Genomic DNA, 14990 nt, shown 5'->3' with positions numbered 1-14990 from the left:
AACATGGAGCTAGCGGACCCCAGGCCAGAAATAATGAGTTTTCCCCCATTACAAGCAGGAGTTGTGCGGAGAACAAAGGTGAGTGGGAATGGTTAAAAAAAAAACTGTTATTTTTTTGTAGCTGCAGTTGAAGCCAGATGTTGTTGCACATAATGTTGGGCTAAGTTAACTATTCATTTTCATGTTGCTGGCTTCCGTTGAAAATTAATAGTAGACTGTGGCTTTGTATCTGCCAGGACCTTTACTTTACAAATCTTTCCATTCATTCCAACTTACATTTCTAAGAGCTATTTCCTTTCTATTAAAAGGACATGCTTCACACCAAGCACTATAACGATAATATAAAAACATCGTTCTAACTCATAGTGGATGGCAGAGTTCACACTACAACTATAACTATAACTAAGACAATGGTGAACAATATAGTTATAGTTATTTTATGGTGCTTGGTGTGAGTGTGAACAGCCCTTAACTGGTTAATCATCTGTTATGACTGGTTATGATGGTCAATGATCACAAAGTCGTTCGTTCCACAATGCGCCTTTTGAAACATGGCAGATTAAATGGCACACAAAATCACCAACAGCACAACATGTTCTTTGACAGAATCCTCGTCTTGAATTTCAAGACGTTGAGTGATGAACTACAGCTAATGAGGAATATGGTGTTCTGGAATAGAGTTCTTCAACTCCCCCGGTCAGCCAGCCATATCCTACCCAGCCAGCACTCCCAGCAAGCTGGAGCGATCTCCTCCCAACACTCCCAGCAAGCTGCAGTGGTGTGACTATGAGGAGGAGACTGAATGTAAATGTAGAAAATAATAAGGTATCATTTGACATTCCATGTTTGACTCTGGATGTGAACAGGGAAATGCCTTTACTACACATGCATGCACCTGGGAAACAACTAAAGACATGTATGCACACGCACGCACGCACGCACGCACGCACGCACGCACGCACGCACGCACGCATGCACGCACGCACGCACGCACGCACACACACAAACCCAGCCTGACATTTATATGCACAAGCAAAATCCTAATATATACTTTGTCATACAACCGTGGCTTGCCAGAAATCCGTTATTTCTAGCAAGCAGTGCAGTCATACTGTGAAGTATAAATTACACATAAGGCACACCCACCCACACCCACACTCACACCCCAAATGTAGAGCCCAGCGGCAAGCCTGTTTTGGATCTAGCCATGTCTCTGTTTGCCAGGACCAAGGAGACTTTAGGAGACAAACACCATCTGTGGGAGACATGTTGGACCGTCATTACAACATGCCATGCTCCTCCTGGGAGTGTGTGCGTGTGTGTACACCATGGTGTGTATGTGTGTGTGTGTGTGTGTGTGTGTGTGTGTGTGTGTGTGTGCGCGCGCTCAGTGGGAGGCTTAAGTGCACCGGTCCGTCACAGCCTCTGAGCACGATCTGTCATGACACTTGCCGAGAGGTTGAGCGTGTGTGTGTGCGAGTAAGAGGAGTAGCTCCAGCGGTTTTTGCCTCCGGCAACCTCCCTAATGATCGGTCTGACCATATGGTGCTGCCCCCTTAACATACATATACAAAGGCTCACGTGCGCACCTACATAGACACGCACACACACAGACAGACAGACATGCACACACACGGACATGGGCACGTACGCACGCACACACATACACAAGGGGACCAGCAGATTTAATTTGCAGCATCGCAGGAGCCTTGACATTCAGATTAAGGAAAGTCACACTCACAACAGTACTTCTTTTGGACTGAGAGTCAAGTTGTCTGCTGGCATGCAGGTCAGCTTTAGCACTCTGCCGCTGGAGGTCAAAGCTCATAAAACAAAACAAGCTCTGAACTAAGGCCCTGATACGACTTGCAAGAACTAACAGCAACTAACAGCCACAGATCAGAACGCTTTGCATAATCTCACGTCATAAATAAAAGAAAAACACTGCAATGACTACAGCGTGACTACAGTGTCAGCTGATGTATGTATGTTCTGCACCTGCATGAGAGGAAATAATTCGTCATACATACTGTAGATTTGGCAGCAGTATATGTTCTTAATCCAAAGACAAAACCCATGCAAAGACAGACAACTGAGAAGACAAAAACAGAGTATTCTCGTGCCACTCCGAATCCTGTTTTACGGTCTCATTATAAGTATGCTCTGAATACAAATTGAGAATATGTCATATGGCTATTCATTCAAAATAACCATTTCAATGATAATGAGTATTGTTTTGGTGTGCTCTTTTTTAATCTGTCGTTGGCTTAGTGCTAAGTGCTAACTTCTGTTTCTCTTCTTGCGCTTGAATTTACTCATTGCCGAACAGCCGAACAGAGAGCTGTCTCTTCACCAACAATTCAGTTGGGTGAATGACCAACCTTAATGTCTGGCTGCCGCCTACGGAAGGGGACACACCGCAAAAACAATGGCCACTTTGTCACCGTCATTTTTTGTCCAATGATGGCTTGGCCATGGCCAACATGACCTTAAAACGAACTGATATTGGTAGTTGGTGTTGCTCTCAAAGGAAGGATAATGATATTATTTGGTTATAACAAAAATATTTGTGTTATATCTATTCTGATAATGATCTTAGCCTTCTTCTTGAGTGTTTGTTCAGAAACAGGTCTCCTCATCTCTTTATCACGCTAATCAATTCAAATCTATCACAATTTTGAGTGGTGCTAGCCACTCCTATGCGTGTCTGTCTGTCTGTGTCTGTCTGTCTGTCTGTCTGTCTGTCTGTCTGTCTGTCTGTCTGTCTGTCTGTCTGTCTGTCTGTCTGTCTGTCTGTGTGTGTGTGTGTGTGTGTGTGTGTGACCACGGATGAGCACGAAAGTACCACGCCAATACCTCTGGATGGCACTGTTGAGCAGCATCACACACACACACACACACACACACACACACACACACACACACACACACACACACACACACACACACACACACACACACACACACACACACACACACACACACACACACACACACACACACACACACACAGGCCAGAGAGGAGTACAGTACAGTACAGTACAGTACAGTACAGTACAGTACAGTACAGTACAGTACAGTACAGTACAGTACAGTACAGTACAGTACAGTACCACTCAGTTCAAACGGATCTGATTTTTATTTTGCAATAGACCAGCGGTTCCCAAACTTTCTGGGCCGTGCACCCTGTTACCTCTGGACTTAGCTGACGCCACCCTCCTAGACGGAAAGTATATTTTTATATGCAACATATGTTTATCATATATGTGACATATTATTCAAAATTAGCCGCCTGCATGTACTGTATGCTATGGTGTTATTTTAAATATATCAACATATATGCCAATAAATGGCAAGTATATGCAGAATATATGCTCATATATGCTATATATATGTGCATATATGTGGATATGAAATATATTATATTAATGCCAAATATTGGCATATATGATGATATATTTAATAACACCATAGCACCACCATTAGCCTTTTCATGTCACGGACTCCCTATAGCGTGCTCGCGTACCACAGGGGGTGCACGCACCACAGTTTGGGAACCCCATAGACCAATGCATTGCTGCACATACACACCAACACACCAACACACACACACATCCTTCCTTCTACACTTTAACATGACACCAGACAAATATACTTGCATATGTTTACTGACAGACCTGAGGCTAAACTCTGCTAAAAACCTCAAACTCAGCAAAAAGCAAAGAGGAAAGGGGGAAAAACCTTCTCTTGATCTTATTACCAAAGTTACTTAGTTCGGCATATTTTCCACTTGGTGGACTAAACAGGATCCTGAAAGCTTGACTGGCGACAAAAGCCTTTGCGGCTAATCAGCTTTGAGGTGAAGACGGTTAAACAGGGGGCCGTGAAAATTCTCCCTCGGTTTCCAGGCACCCACCACCCATCCACGCACGGCACGCACGCCACGCACGCACGCAGGCACGCACGCACGCACACACGCACGCACGCATGCACGCACGCACGCACACGCACACACACACACACAGAGGATCAGGCCCCTAATTATTTCAATCCCCAGCAGAGTTCCTTTTGGAAAAAGAAAAAACATTTGGAATTTCATAGCGAAAGACACTTGATGTTCTCTGGAATGAAAAATGGAATAAAAGGACAAGGGGATGGATTAGAGACTGCAGACATCCTATGGGAAGAGTTGTTAAAATATTTTGTGAAGAAAATGATCTACAAGCTCACAACATGTCAAATGACAGTTCAGACAATTATGTTTACCCATTGCAGATAGGCAAAATATATAATAAAAATCTGTACCGATAGTTTTAATTTTTGGGGAGGCCTATCTGTAGTTTAGATTAGAACACTGATTTATCTTATTTTAACAGCTTTCTATGTCTATGAGCATGTGCACTGGTCTCTAAACACAGGTTCATAACGTGGAGATTTGTTGAAACCAGCCAGGGCAGTTCTGCTTGTTGATTTTAGTTGTGTGTTAGCTACTGTTTCACATTATTATTATTTTTTTTAAAGATGTATTTTTTGGCTTTTTGCCTTTATTGATAGTTATTAGTGAAGACAGACAGGAGTGGGAGGGAGAGAAGGGGAGCAAAGGTCGTCATGAACGGGACTCGAACACGCGACGCGCTGTCAGGCCAGAGCCTATACTGTAGGTGGCATGCGCCTAATATATATGGTTATATTATAGTTATACATTTATAGGCATTTTTACTGTATAGAGCTTAGTGTGCATCAGAATGAACCTGCTGTTTGCCTGACCTGTGATGATAGCTCAAATACGTGGCTGCTTTAAAAGCATTTCCTAAGAGATGCAACAAAGTTCAGATCCTCAAGATATCATCACTGTCAGGTGGAAACCTCATGTCTAAACAGTTACTTTTCAGGAAATGTAAAAAAAGAACCTGTGTTCCAAAGAATCCAATGTAGTTATTATTATTCAGAAGTTCTTGCTAATACCTTTCATTGATTTTATTGGTTCAATATTTAAAAAAAAATCAAACACACACTTAACCAACGTTATATCTGTTATTTTCGCTACTTTTGTGTGACACTGTTATTAAACAACAAAGTAGGGCATTCAAAAACATAAAAAGCTGAAATATGGATAGAAGGTTTCTTCCTGACAGCAACAATATGAATGCATGCAACACCAGCCTAATGTTTTTCTTACATGTCCATGTCCACATGATGAAGCATCCCCCATGTTAAATGTCCAGTGCCATCTTTCAGAGTGATGGTTTGATTACTGTGACCTGCTCTACACATAATGGTCTCTACACAGTAACTGGTACAGAAGCTGCCCTTGGCCCCACAGTAACCAATGCATTAACAATCACTGTCACCTTGTGAACAGCTTGCTGTGTGTGTGTGTGTGTGTGTGTGTGTGTGTCTGGGTCATCAGTGTTATGACCATATTTTGTTGATGTTGGCAGGTGTTGAGGTGCAGGTGACCCTCCCTGTCCACATATAAACTGGAGGTCAGGCAAACTCATTTATCACACACACACACACACACACACACACACACACACACACACACACACACACACACACACACACACACACACACACACACACACACACACACACACACACACACACACACACACACACACACACACACACACACACACACACACACAACCCTGTGTGAATGCTTCTGTTTTGAAGGAAGAGTGGGAGGATGGCTATGAGAGCCGGCAGACATACCAAGCTTCAATGCTTTCTGAACACTGACAGGATTTCCTCCTGAGCTGAGGTGTTAGGCTTCCTGTCGGCCCTGCCTTCAACCTATTGTCACCCCCAATAAGATCCACACAGAACACATCTTAAGCCTGATTTATACTTTGTCGTACGATGGAGTCGCCATGCATTGGCTTTGTATTATATAATGTTTATGTATTACTGATGAATTGAGTACGACTTAAGCCTTTCTTTTTGTGTCGTACTATCTGTACTGTTAACAATTGTGTTAATAAAGTATTAATTCAAGGCAGGAGACACAGTTAAAAGTATCCTTGTCAAAGTTGACGTTAAGGCATTAGGCTATTAAAAATATAGATCATTAGCTGAGGAAGTTCGTTCATAAATGGTAAAGATGAATTTCAGGCTATAATCTAATGTAGCACTGAAGGAAAAACGGTCAAAAGGATGGAACGAGAAAGAAACAAAGGAAGGGATACACGCACGCACGCACGCACGCACACTCATAAACACGCACAGAGCTGCTGACTCGGCAGGGTGCAGTGCTTAGCAGGATCGTGTTTTGTGTTTTACAGATAATCTTTCCACTAATACAGCTCATCTCCTCCACCCAGACACCTGCCTGAGGGGGCCAAACTTGAGCCAAAATGGCCACCCCCCCATCTAATTCAGTCACTCCTGGGCCCTACGCGGGTATCGCCTAATTACCACTGAGTGCTGTTGTCGAGATGGTAAATTCTGGAGTGCTGGGCTGCTGAGGGATAAGCGAGTCACATTTGGGAGGGAATTACTGCTGTTGTTTGCACTAGTTTGCTATCTTAGCACTTCTTAATTCAGTATTCAGCGCATTTTTCCAGGATCTGAATACTTCTTCAAACCCGTTGTGGGATCTGTCTGAAGGGGGGGATAAACACAACATCCGACAACCTTTCCAACAACACATTAGTGGGGAAGAACAAAAGCGGCTTCTTTAATCTAAGATGGTGGCCCTTAACCTCTTCATCGGCAGCTCGCTAAATCAGATATCATTTGCACCTGAACACCCATCACAGAGGGGTGACGTTTTCACCAAAACAACAACGTGGCGCACAGACTCCTACAGAAGATGCACAGCTGTCATTAAGAGACCAGAATGCTCATGTTTTTTCTTTTTTCTTATTTATTCATTTTCAGCAAGGGAGAGGAACGAGGGACAAACAAAAACAGAGACAAACATCAAATGGCGACCTCAGGGGAGCAGAGCTCTGCCTCCCACATTCACTGCCGAGATCTGCTAACAAGCTCTGACAAAAAACAACAACAACACATGAGGTATTGAAAACGACTGACAGGAAATGATGGTGAGCAAGCGGAGAGAAGGATAGAGAAGCATAGAGACAGAGAGAGAGAGAGAGAGTATGTATGGGAAGGGAATTTTCCCAAAATATTGTTTACCTAAATTTATCTACAGTACCATAGTTTTTCTCACTGTGGATGTGGAACGTGTCAAAGCTTCAGCTGACATTATGCTTGATGGCAAGAAGAGATGTGAAATCTGGTGCCAAGGTGCTTTCATCACCATGAGAAGGTTGATGTGACACCGAGGAAATGTAATTATGTGTGTATATTCCGCCAATGGAAGTGAATGTGTTAACGACACAAAAACATTATAGGGAACTATTTTGTTGTTGTCGATCAATAGTGGTCACAGTGGTTACTGTAGATGACCCCAATGACATATCAACTCATCAGCCCCCCTAAGCCTCATTTTTACTTTGTTGCGTGTTGGTGATGCATGCAGTAAATAGCAGATCTACAAGCTCACCAGTCGTCACATTCGTGACGTGTGGTGAGCTTGTAGATCTGCTATTTACTGAGCACGACACTAGTACACAACCAAGTATAAATTAGGCTTAAATCTATCAGCCAAGTTCCTTCGGATTTACTAATGTCCATTCTAGTTGCACAGATGCCCTGGTGGAGGACCATGCTATATCACACTGAAGCCTGATGTCCCGCTCACCCCCTCAGACACGGCTTCCATGACAACCAACATACAAAGACAAACATACAAACATCAAATGACTCACCTTCATCTCCATCGTTGGCTGTGACAGTGATGACGACAAAGCCGACTTCCTTGTCCTCTTCCACGCTCACCTCGTACACTGGCTGGTCAAAAGCTGGGGCGTTGTCGTTGACGTCTGTCACAAAAATCCTGACATAGGCTGTGTCTGTGGGAAACAAAGTATTGGAAAATAATCTTTGGTTTGGTCACATACAGAATTCTAGAGCCTAAAGAACCTAGAGACTATAGAAATAGCCGATCTATAAGCTTACAATACCGGGCATGGCAATGCGATGCTAGCCTGGCTAATAAGCAGGCAATTTTTTTTGCCAACGGCTGATTCGCGTCTGGCTTATTAGCCAGGCTAATGCGATGCAGCCTTGTAAATCTGCTATTTTCACAATCTTTTTAAATGTGTACAATTTTGGATGTTTCTTTCTTTTTCAAAATACGTGAGCTCGGTTAAAAAAAAAAAAATAAAAAAAAAATCCTGTTTAAATCAAAAATTCTGGATACAAAAATATAAACTACCTGTATAGTCACAGTATGAGGCTGCAATGATCAAAATAAATACTTTTTTTTTTTTTTTTTTTGTGTTTTGTTTGTTTTTGCGGAAGAAGTCCAACCATAAATTCAACTACACCTGTGCAGGAGAGTGAATATAATCCTCAACAATCAAAAAAACAATAATCTTGCAACCCAGAGAATCACTGTGCTGTTGTCTGACAAAAAAGTATATCTTGAGGCCCGGACGGTTAGCTCAACCATCTGGGCACCTAGGCTGCCAAGCCAGCCGGACGGCGTGCCGTGGGTTCGACTCCTGAGCCCGATGGCCTTTTCCGCGTGTCACTCCCCATCTCTCTCCCCCTTCCCTGTCTGTCTACTATCTTGAATACTAAAAAGAACGCTTGTTTCTCAGTGACTCTAATGTCACTACACAAAGGAACTTTTAACAACTTTCAAGTGCCTACTAGGTCATCACTTGACCCATTAATGAGTATAAGCTTTTAGTTCAAGAAAGAAAAACAGGAAAATGACAAGGGCATATCATTTTCCCTCAACCGCAGCAATGTAACGAGCAACACTGAAAAGAATATTATCTGTTAGTCACAGCTGTGTTGGAAGCTCCAGAGGCTTTGATGGGCTGACAGATTATAGCGTGGCAATGGAGGGTTGTGTGTGGAGCTGCTGTCTTTTAGTTGTACCACTGTGTGTGCATGTCATTATTGACCCAAAGCCCTGATTGGCTATTAGCCTGTGCCATTAGCGCAATGCTAATGATGTGTAAATGAATTAGGGTTGCCTGGCTGGACGTAACTTGGACAGGTTATGCGCCAGAATTCTGGGTGGGATTGTGTTTTACTGCGTGCTTGGGACTAGTCATTTGACATCAGCTAAACTCATTTGGTAAGAGGAGGGAGAGGCAGTAGAATAATCTTTTGTGTATGTGTGTATGTTTATGCCTAGCAATGGAAGTTAAACTGACTATTCTTACCTTGATGTGCATGTAAATTAAGGTGTATGTGCGTCTTTGTGCACTTGTATGTTCTAATCTAGTGTGTAGGGTGTGTCGGCTTAAAGCTGAATTCACACCAGCAGCTCTATTCTGCTTCCGCTTTCTGAAAGCGGTGAGGTTCAATGCATTGTCTATGGAGAGGAGTCACCACTTCTTTCTGAAAGCGGTGAGGTTCAATGCATTGTCTATGGAGAGGAGTCACCACTTCTTTCCCCACCACTTTTCCCACTGTGCCAGCATGAAGTGGAGCAGTAAAGCTGAGTAAATGTCAACTTTGCCCCTGCCACTGTGTCGAGACAGAGCAGCAGCCAACCAGAAGCAGGCTTTGCTCTGAAATTGGCTCAATGTCGACCAGGTGTACACACCCGACACTACTTGAGTTGGACAGAAATGGACTACTGTATAGAAGTACTGATACAGCAATTGATAACAAAGTTTGAAAAAAGTTTGAAAAAAGTTTGAAAAACTAGCAGTTAGGCTATATTTATGAGATTAATCAAGATTGATCAAATGCATGGCCTATTTCTTACAGGCCATTGACAAACAAGCTGCCAGAGATAGGCATCGAGTGTCTGTACTTCTCCTGTGAGCTCTCCTGCTGGGCACAGCTGTGTTGGTTTGAGCTGTGGTCACTGGACCACAACTCGCTTATTTACGAAGGTGTCACTCATACCTCGGACATGCCTAGGACATGCCATTTAGCCAGATTATATCTGGCTAAATAGGCATTATACCTCGGTTTTATTCATTTCACTCTCTTTCTGGAAATAACACAGATGATAGCACTTGCACAAAAACTAATTCTTTTTTTTTTATACTTTATATTTTTATTTTTTGTGAACACCACGGTGTGGTTATACAGATACAAACAAAAAACAAAACTAAAAGACGCATAACGAAAAACAATGACATAGCGAGAAAAGTAAAAATTAAAAATAAATAGATACGATAGTATAACAAAACAGGGACATAGCAGAACCTAACATAGCATACCATACCTATTTATATACACATACAAAGGAAACAAGAAACCTGTGGGCCTTATGCATGGGCCGAAACGCCAAAACCCGTATTTAAGTTAGTTAATTATTTTTATTTTTATTTTTTTAGGTTGTTGGAGCCAGATGCCAAAAACAAAAACTAATTCTACCCGCTGTTTTACACCTGTCAACCTGTGATGTGACAATAAATCTGATTCTGATTCCATTTAGCCTGACATTCGTTGGCCACTGCAGGTGTGAATTCAAGGTAAGTGTGCATGTACCCACTCATGTAGTGTGTGAAGTACCCACCAGTATTGGGCTGGCCTTGCTGACCAGGCCTTGAAGACTCAGAGCTGTCCTGGGACTGGACCTCAATAAGGTAGGAACCCTTCTGTTCACGGTCGAAGGAGGCCCGCGTGTGGATCACACCTGTGTAAGAGTTGATGCTGAAATACTGAGAGTCACCACTCTCATCCTTCAGAATCACATAGTTTATCTGCAGGCCCAGAAAAGAAAATGTACTCAAATTAGTAATCAATCAATCAATCAATCAATCAATCAACCAATCAGTGAACCCTACTGTATGTACTGCATCTACCTACCTATCATGTCTGTCTGTGTGTATGTATGACGGCTGGTTGACAGCCTTAGTGAAAATTGTTGCCTTGACTGGGAAATTCCTGAAAAATATATTTCATTCACTTCTGAATTCCATATGGACAAAACTAATCTCAGAGTCAAAACTGGATACTGTCAGTGATTAACCAATAACCATTAGTGAAGGGAAAAGCAGGATGCTGGATTCCTTTGCCCTTTTTCAATTGGCAAAGGATTATTGTACAATGATAATTGTACAATGAACTTTAGCATAACAGACTTGGTGAACAATAATCCTACTCCAGTCTATTTATAATACTAGTCCTTACCCGTTCTGAATATATGAGCAGCAAACGATGTTCAGTGTGGTGTCGAAACAGCGTGTGTGTTCACGTTAACATGCCCCGTCCGAGTTGTTTTCCCTGTGTGGGTCTGTTGCGCGGAATTTCCCCATGTGGGTCTGTTACGCGGAAAAGTGTCCCAGTATTAATCTGTGTCCGTCCCAACATGCATTTCACTGGTGACCCGGAAGCCGTCCCAACATGCATTTCACTGGTGACCCGGAATAGGACAGACACACCGACAGACAGCGATCGGTGAATTTAGTAATGATTACTATTTAATACCATGTGACTGATTATTTAAAGTCCATTGCACATCACTGTTCAGCTGCAGTAACCTAAAGCCAACCCAACACACATTAGTGGACCAAACTGCATCAAGCAAACCACTAATGAAAGTTGGACTTACAGTGGTGGACCTCAAACTAAGACCCCGCCCCACACAGACTAACATGCTGTATGTTACACAGATTTTGAGTAAGGTTAACTGCCTTGACTACAAATTTTCCTACGGGAAACATTGTTCTTTACCATTCCATGAAGACCAGAGTCCAAGTCAGTTGCTGAAACTTGAGCCACTGATGTTCCGATTTCAGCCCCCTCTGGAACAGTAGCCTCATAGGTGGATGACAGGAAGAAAGGGACGTTGTCGTTCACATCTGTCAGAAGGAAAGATAATGTAGTTTGCCACTCTTTCAGCTCACAGATTTGTGAAGTGAATCCAAAAGTAAGGAACTGTAAAGTCTCACTTAATCTTGCCTCAGAGGAAATTCACACATTAATGAAAGTGTAATTATTATTAAGGAGGCATTATTAAAAGAAAATACCCTGGAGACCGCAGTCTGTCAGCTGGTTTCAAGCGCTGCTAAGCCAATTACGCAGCTAAATATGGGCTTGTTGAAAACCAATCAAAGTCTGGAAATATTTTTCCACATTGTTTGCAACTTTGTTGGCCCACTTAGAAAAACGTATCGATGAGTCTCTGTTAAATGAGGCAGATTGAAGATAATGCTCCTAGCTGTTAGCTTGTTTATGAACCATCCTGCCAACGGATGATGAGGGATGTCTGAACTACTTTGTTGTTCCAACTCTCTCTTTGTCATATCAGCTCTCTCGCTTATTAAGGCTGAGTTTCTGCATTTCTGTTTTCTAGGTTGGTTTCCATGACTTAAGCAGAGTTATTTATTGACAATGATATACAGTACAACCATACTGTCCCATACTGTACATCCCACACTGTCACTTGCTCATTTTTGTGCACTCTTTCGCTCACTCACTCTCTTTCTTTTACAGCATGCATACATACATTATACAAACTCTCACCCACACAGACAACCTCTGCTACCTTTCTTACCTGTAACGTTGACGTAAACTGTAGTGAAAGAGGCTAGTGGAACTGCGGCCACGTTCTGGACACGGACCCTCAGTGTGAAGAACCGCGTGCTTTCATAATCCAGGTTCTCAGCCACCAGTATGGAGGCTGAGCCGTCCGCCCGGTTGGGTTTTATGTAGAACCGTACCGGCATGTTGGTCTCTGGAACTTGGCCCTCCTCCAGGTTATAGGTCACCCGGGGATCTCCGAGGGGCGACGTTGCTTTGATAGTCTGTGGGGAGAGAATAAAGGGAACAACGTTAGTTGGTGTATGTATGTGTGTGCATGCATGTGTCTGATGGAGAAAAGTCAATACTGAGGACAGTTCACTTTTCACAGTTCAATTTGAAATGTAATATGCAAATGTAATTCATATAAGTTTCTCAATAGGTTACATAGAAGAACATTGGGGTGCCTGGTGGTTCAGCCAGTTAGTGCAGGGGTTCTCAACGTTTTTGGCCGGGGACCCCCGGAAATGCTTTGGCAATGTCTCGGGACCCCCGCCCCGCCCCCTCCCGACCCCCAATATAAATTGACTGCTACAATAACCTTACCCATTTTGGGCGGGAACCCCTTTTGGTGTTTTAAGCATTATGTTATAATTTAGCTATTGAAAAATAGCAGATCTACAAGCTCATAGCGCGCCACCGAGTGGCGCGCTACGAGCTTGTAGGTCTGCTATTTTTGAAAAATCGTGATTTATTTTTATTTTTTTATTTTTTTTTGGGGACCCCCTAAAATAATTTGGCGACCACCCGAGGGGTCGCGACCCACGGGTTGAGAACCCCTGAGTTAGTGCACAGACTGTACAGTGTATGCTCCTGCATAGAAGAACCGTGCTGTAAAAAGATTTCCATAAATTGAACCAATTTCACAATAAAAAGGTATGCAGAGTTGCAGACATACAGTAGGGGTTCAGTATAAACGCATTAGGGCTCAAATGTGCCGGTGAAAAAAAAGTCGTCCTGAAAAAAATGTAATAAAATAAAACAAAACACAAGGAATACGATTGGCAAAAGAGCCTGTCTTTGGCAAAATCCGGCCAAAACTAATTAGCATCATTAGTGTGTGGGTCCATATAAATCAGCAAAGCCATCAGTCTGCTGTCTGCTGACTCTACTAAACTCTGAATACATTACACACACTACCCTGTGCAATCCATCAAACCGCCTATTGAGCTAATATTGACACATTATGGAGTCACTTTCCATAAGGTGTGAATATATGTGTGTGTCTGTGATTGAGTGTGCCTGTGTTAATGCGTACAGTACAGGGCATGTGTGTGTGTGTGTGTGTGTGTGTGTGTGTGTGTGTGTGTGTGTGTGTGTGTGTGTGTGTGTGTGTGTGTGAGTGTGTGAGTGTGTGTGTGAGTGTGTGAGAGTGAGTGAGTGAGTGAGTGAGTGAGTGAGTGAGTGAGTGAGTGAGTGAGTGAGTGAGTGTGAGAGAGAGAGAGAGAGAGAGAGAGAGAGAGAGGATGAGAAGCCCTCTGTCCTCCCCGACTCAGAATTTTAAGCTCCATGGCTTTTGCAATGCTCCCAATTTCTCTCGTTTTCATAGGGGAAGAAGAGCAGAGGCGGAGAGAAGCTAAAGTGACAGGGAATAATGTGGAGAAGTCTATCGCCATCTCGCACACACCTGGGTACGATTTCACAGCCATGCTGTTGCTGTGTCATCCACTCTCTGTTAACGTTAACATTGAGTGGTCAAGAAGTCTCTGATGGAAAAGCTGCTTTGAGGCCGATTCTACAAATGTCTTCTAAATCCTTACAGTTTTCTGAAAAACCTATGTTGCTACATAAGTGGTCAAGGACCCCCAATATTATGTATATTATGTGTATTATGTATTTGGCCGCAGACCGGGAAGCAAAAATTTGAGTAAAAAAATGAATTGCTTAAAGGGGAAAACCACCCATTTTCAACATTTTACTATGTCATTAATGTACCTTAGAGCTGTTGTGTGGAAATAATAAAAAAGGTCCCCCCATTTTGTGTTTCCTAGAACTGTAATTATGAAAAAGATCATTAACATGGTGAAACACATCTTGATGACATCATCAAGATGTGTTTCACCATTTTAATGATTTTTTTCAGATCTCCAGTTCTAGGAAACACAGAATGGGGGGACTTTTTTATTATTTCCACACAACAGCTCTAAGGTACATTAATGACATAGTAAAATGTTGAAAATGAGTGGAATTCCCCTTTAAAGAAATATATATTCAAAGATTTGTACAAATGTTTATCAGAAATATCAGATCTGCAAGCTCATAGCACGGCACAAAGTGACACCCAATGAGCTTGTAAATCTGCTATTTTTAATAGCCAAAGTATAAAATAATGGTTAACATTAAAGTTGTCTAAAATGACAGATCAAATCAGAGATATATAGTCCCTGTAGAGCAACAGCAAGTATTATTATTAG

The 14990-nt window shown here is 42.5% G+C and overlaps 1 protein-coding gene across 1 annotated transcript in view; it reads right to left on the bottom strand.

Annotated features, from left to right (window-relative positions):
• LOC306925040 (neural-cadherin) overlaps window positions 1–14990 on the bottom strand; it is a gene marked incomplete at its 5' end in the record, with an annotated part of 185678 nt that overhangs the window by 31108 nt on the left and 139580 nt on the right. The window contains 4 exons of the mRNA XM_079503721.1: window positions 7782–7925; window positions 10568–10754; window positions 11728–11855; window positions 12551–12800. Of these exons, the coding sequence (XP_079359847.1) occupies window positions 7782–7925; window positions 10568–10754; window positions 11728–11855; window positions 12551–12800 (709 nt within the window). The remainder of the gene's footprint in view (window positions 1–7781; window positions 7926–10567; window positions 10755–11727; window positions 11856–12550; window positions 12801–14990) is intronic.

The sequence above is a fragment of the Electrona antarctica genome, assembly GCF_951216825.1.
Source record: "Electrona antarctica genome assembly, chromosome: 6".
NCBI classification, from domain to species: Eukaryota; Metazoa; Chordata; class Actinopteri; order Myctophiformes; family Myctophidae; genus Electrona; species Electrona antarctica.
This window is presented reverse-complemented; position numbering and strand designations above follow the sequence as displayed.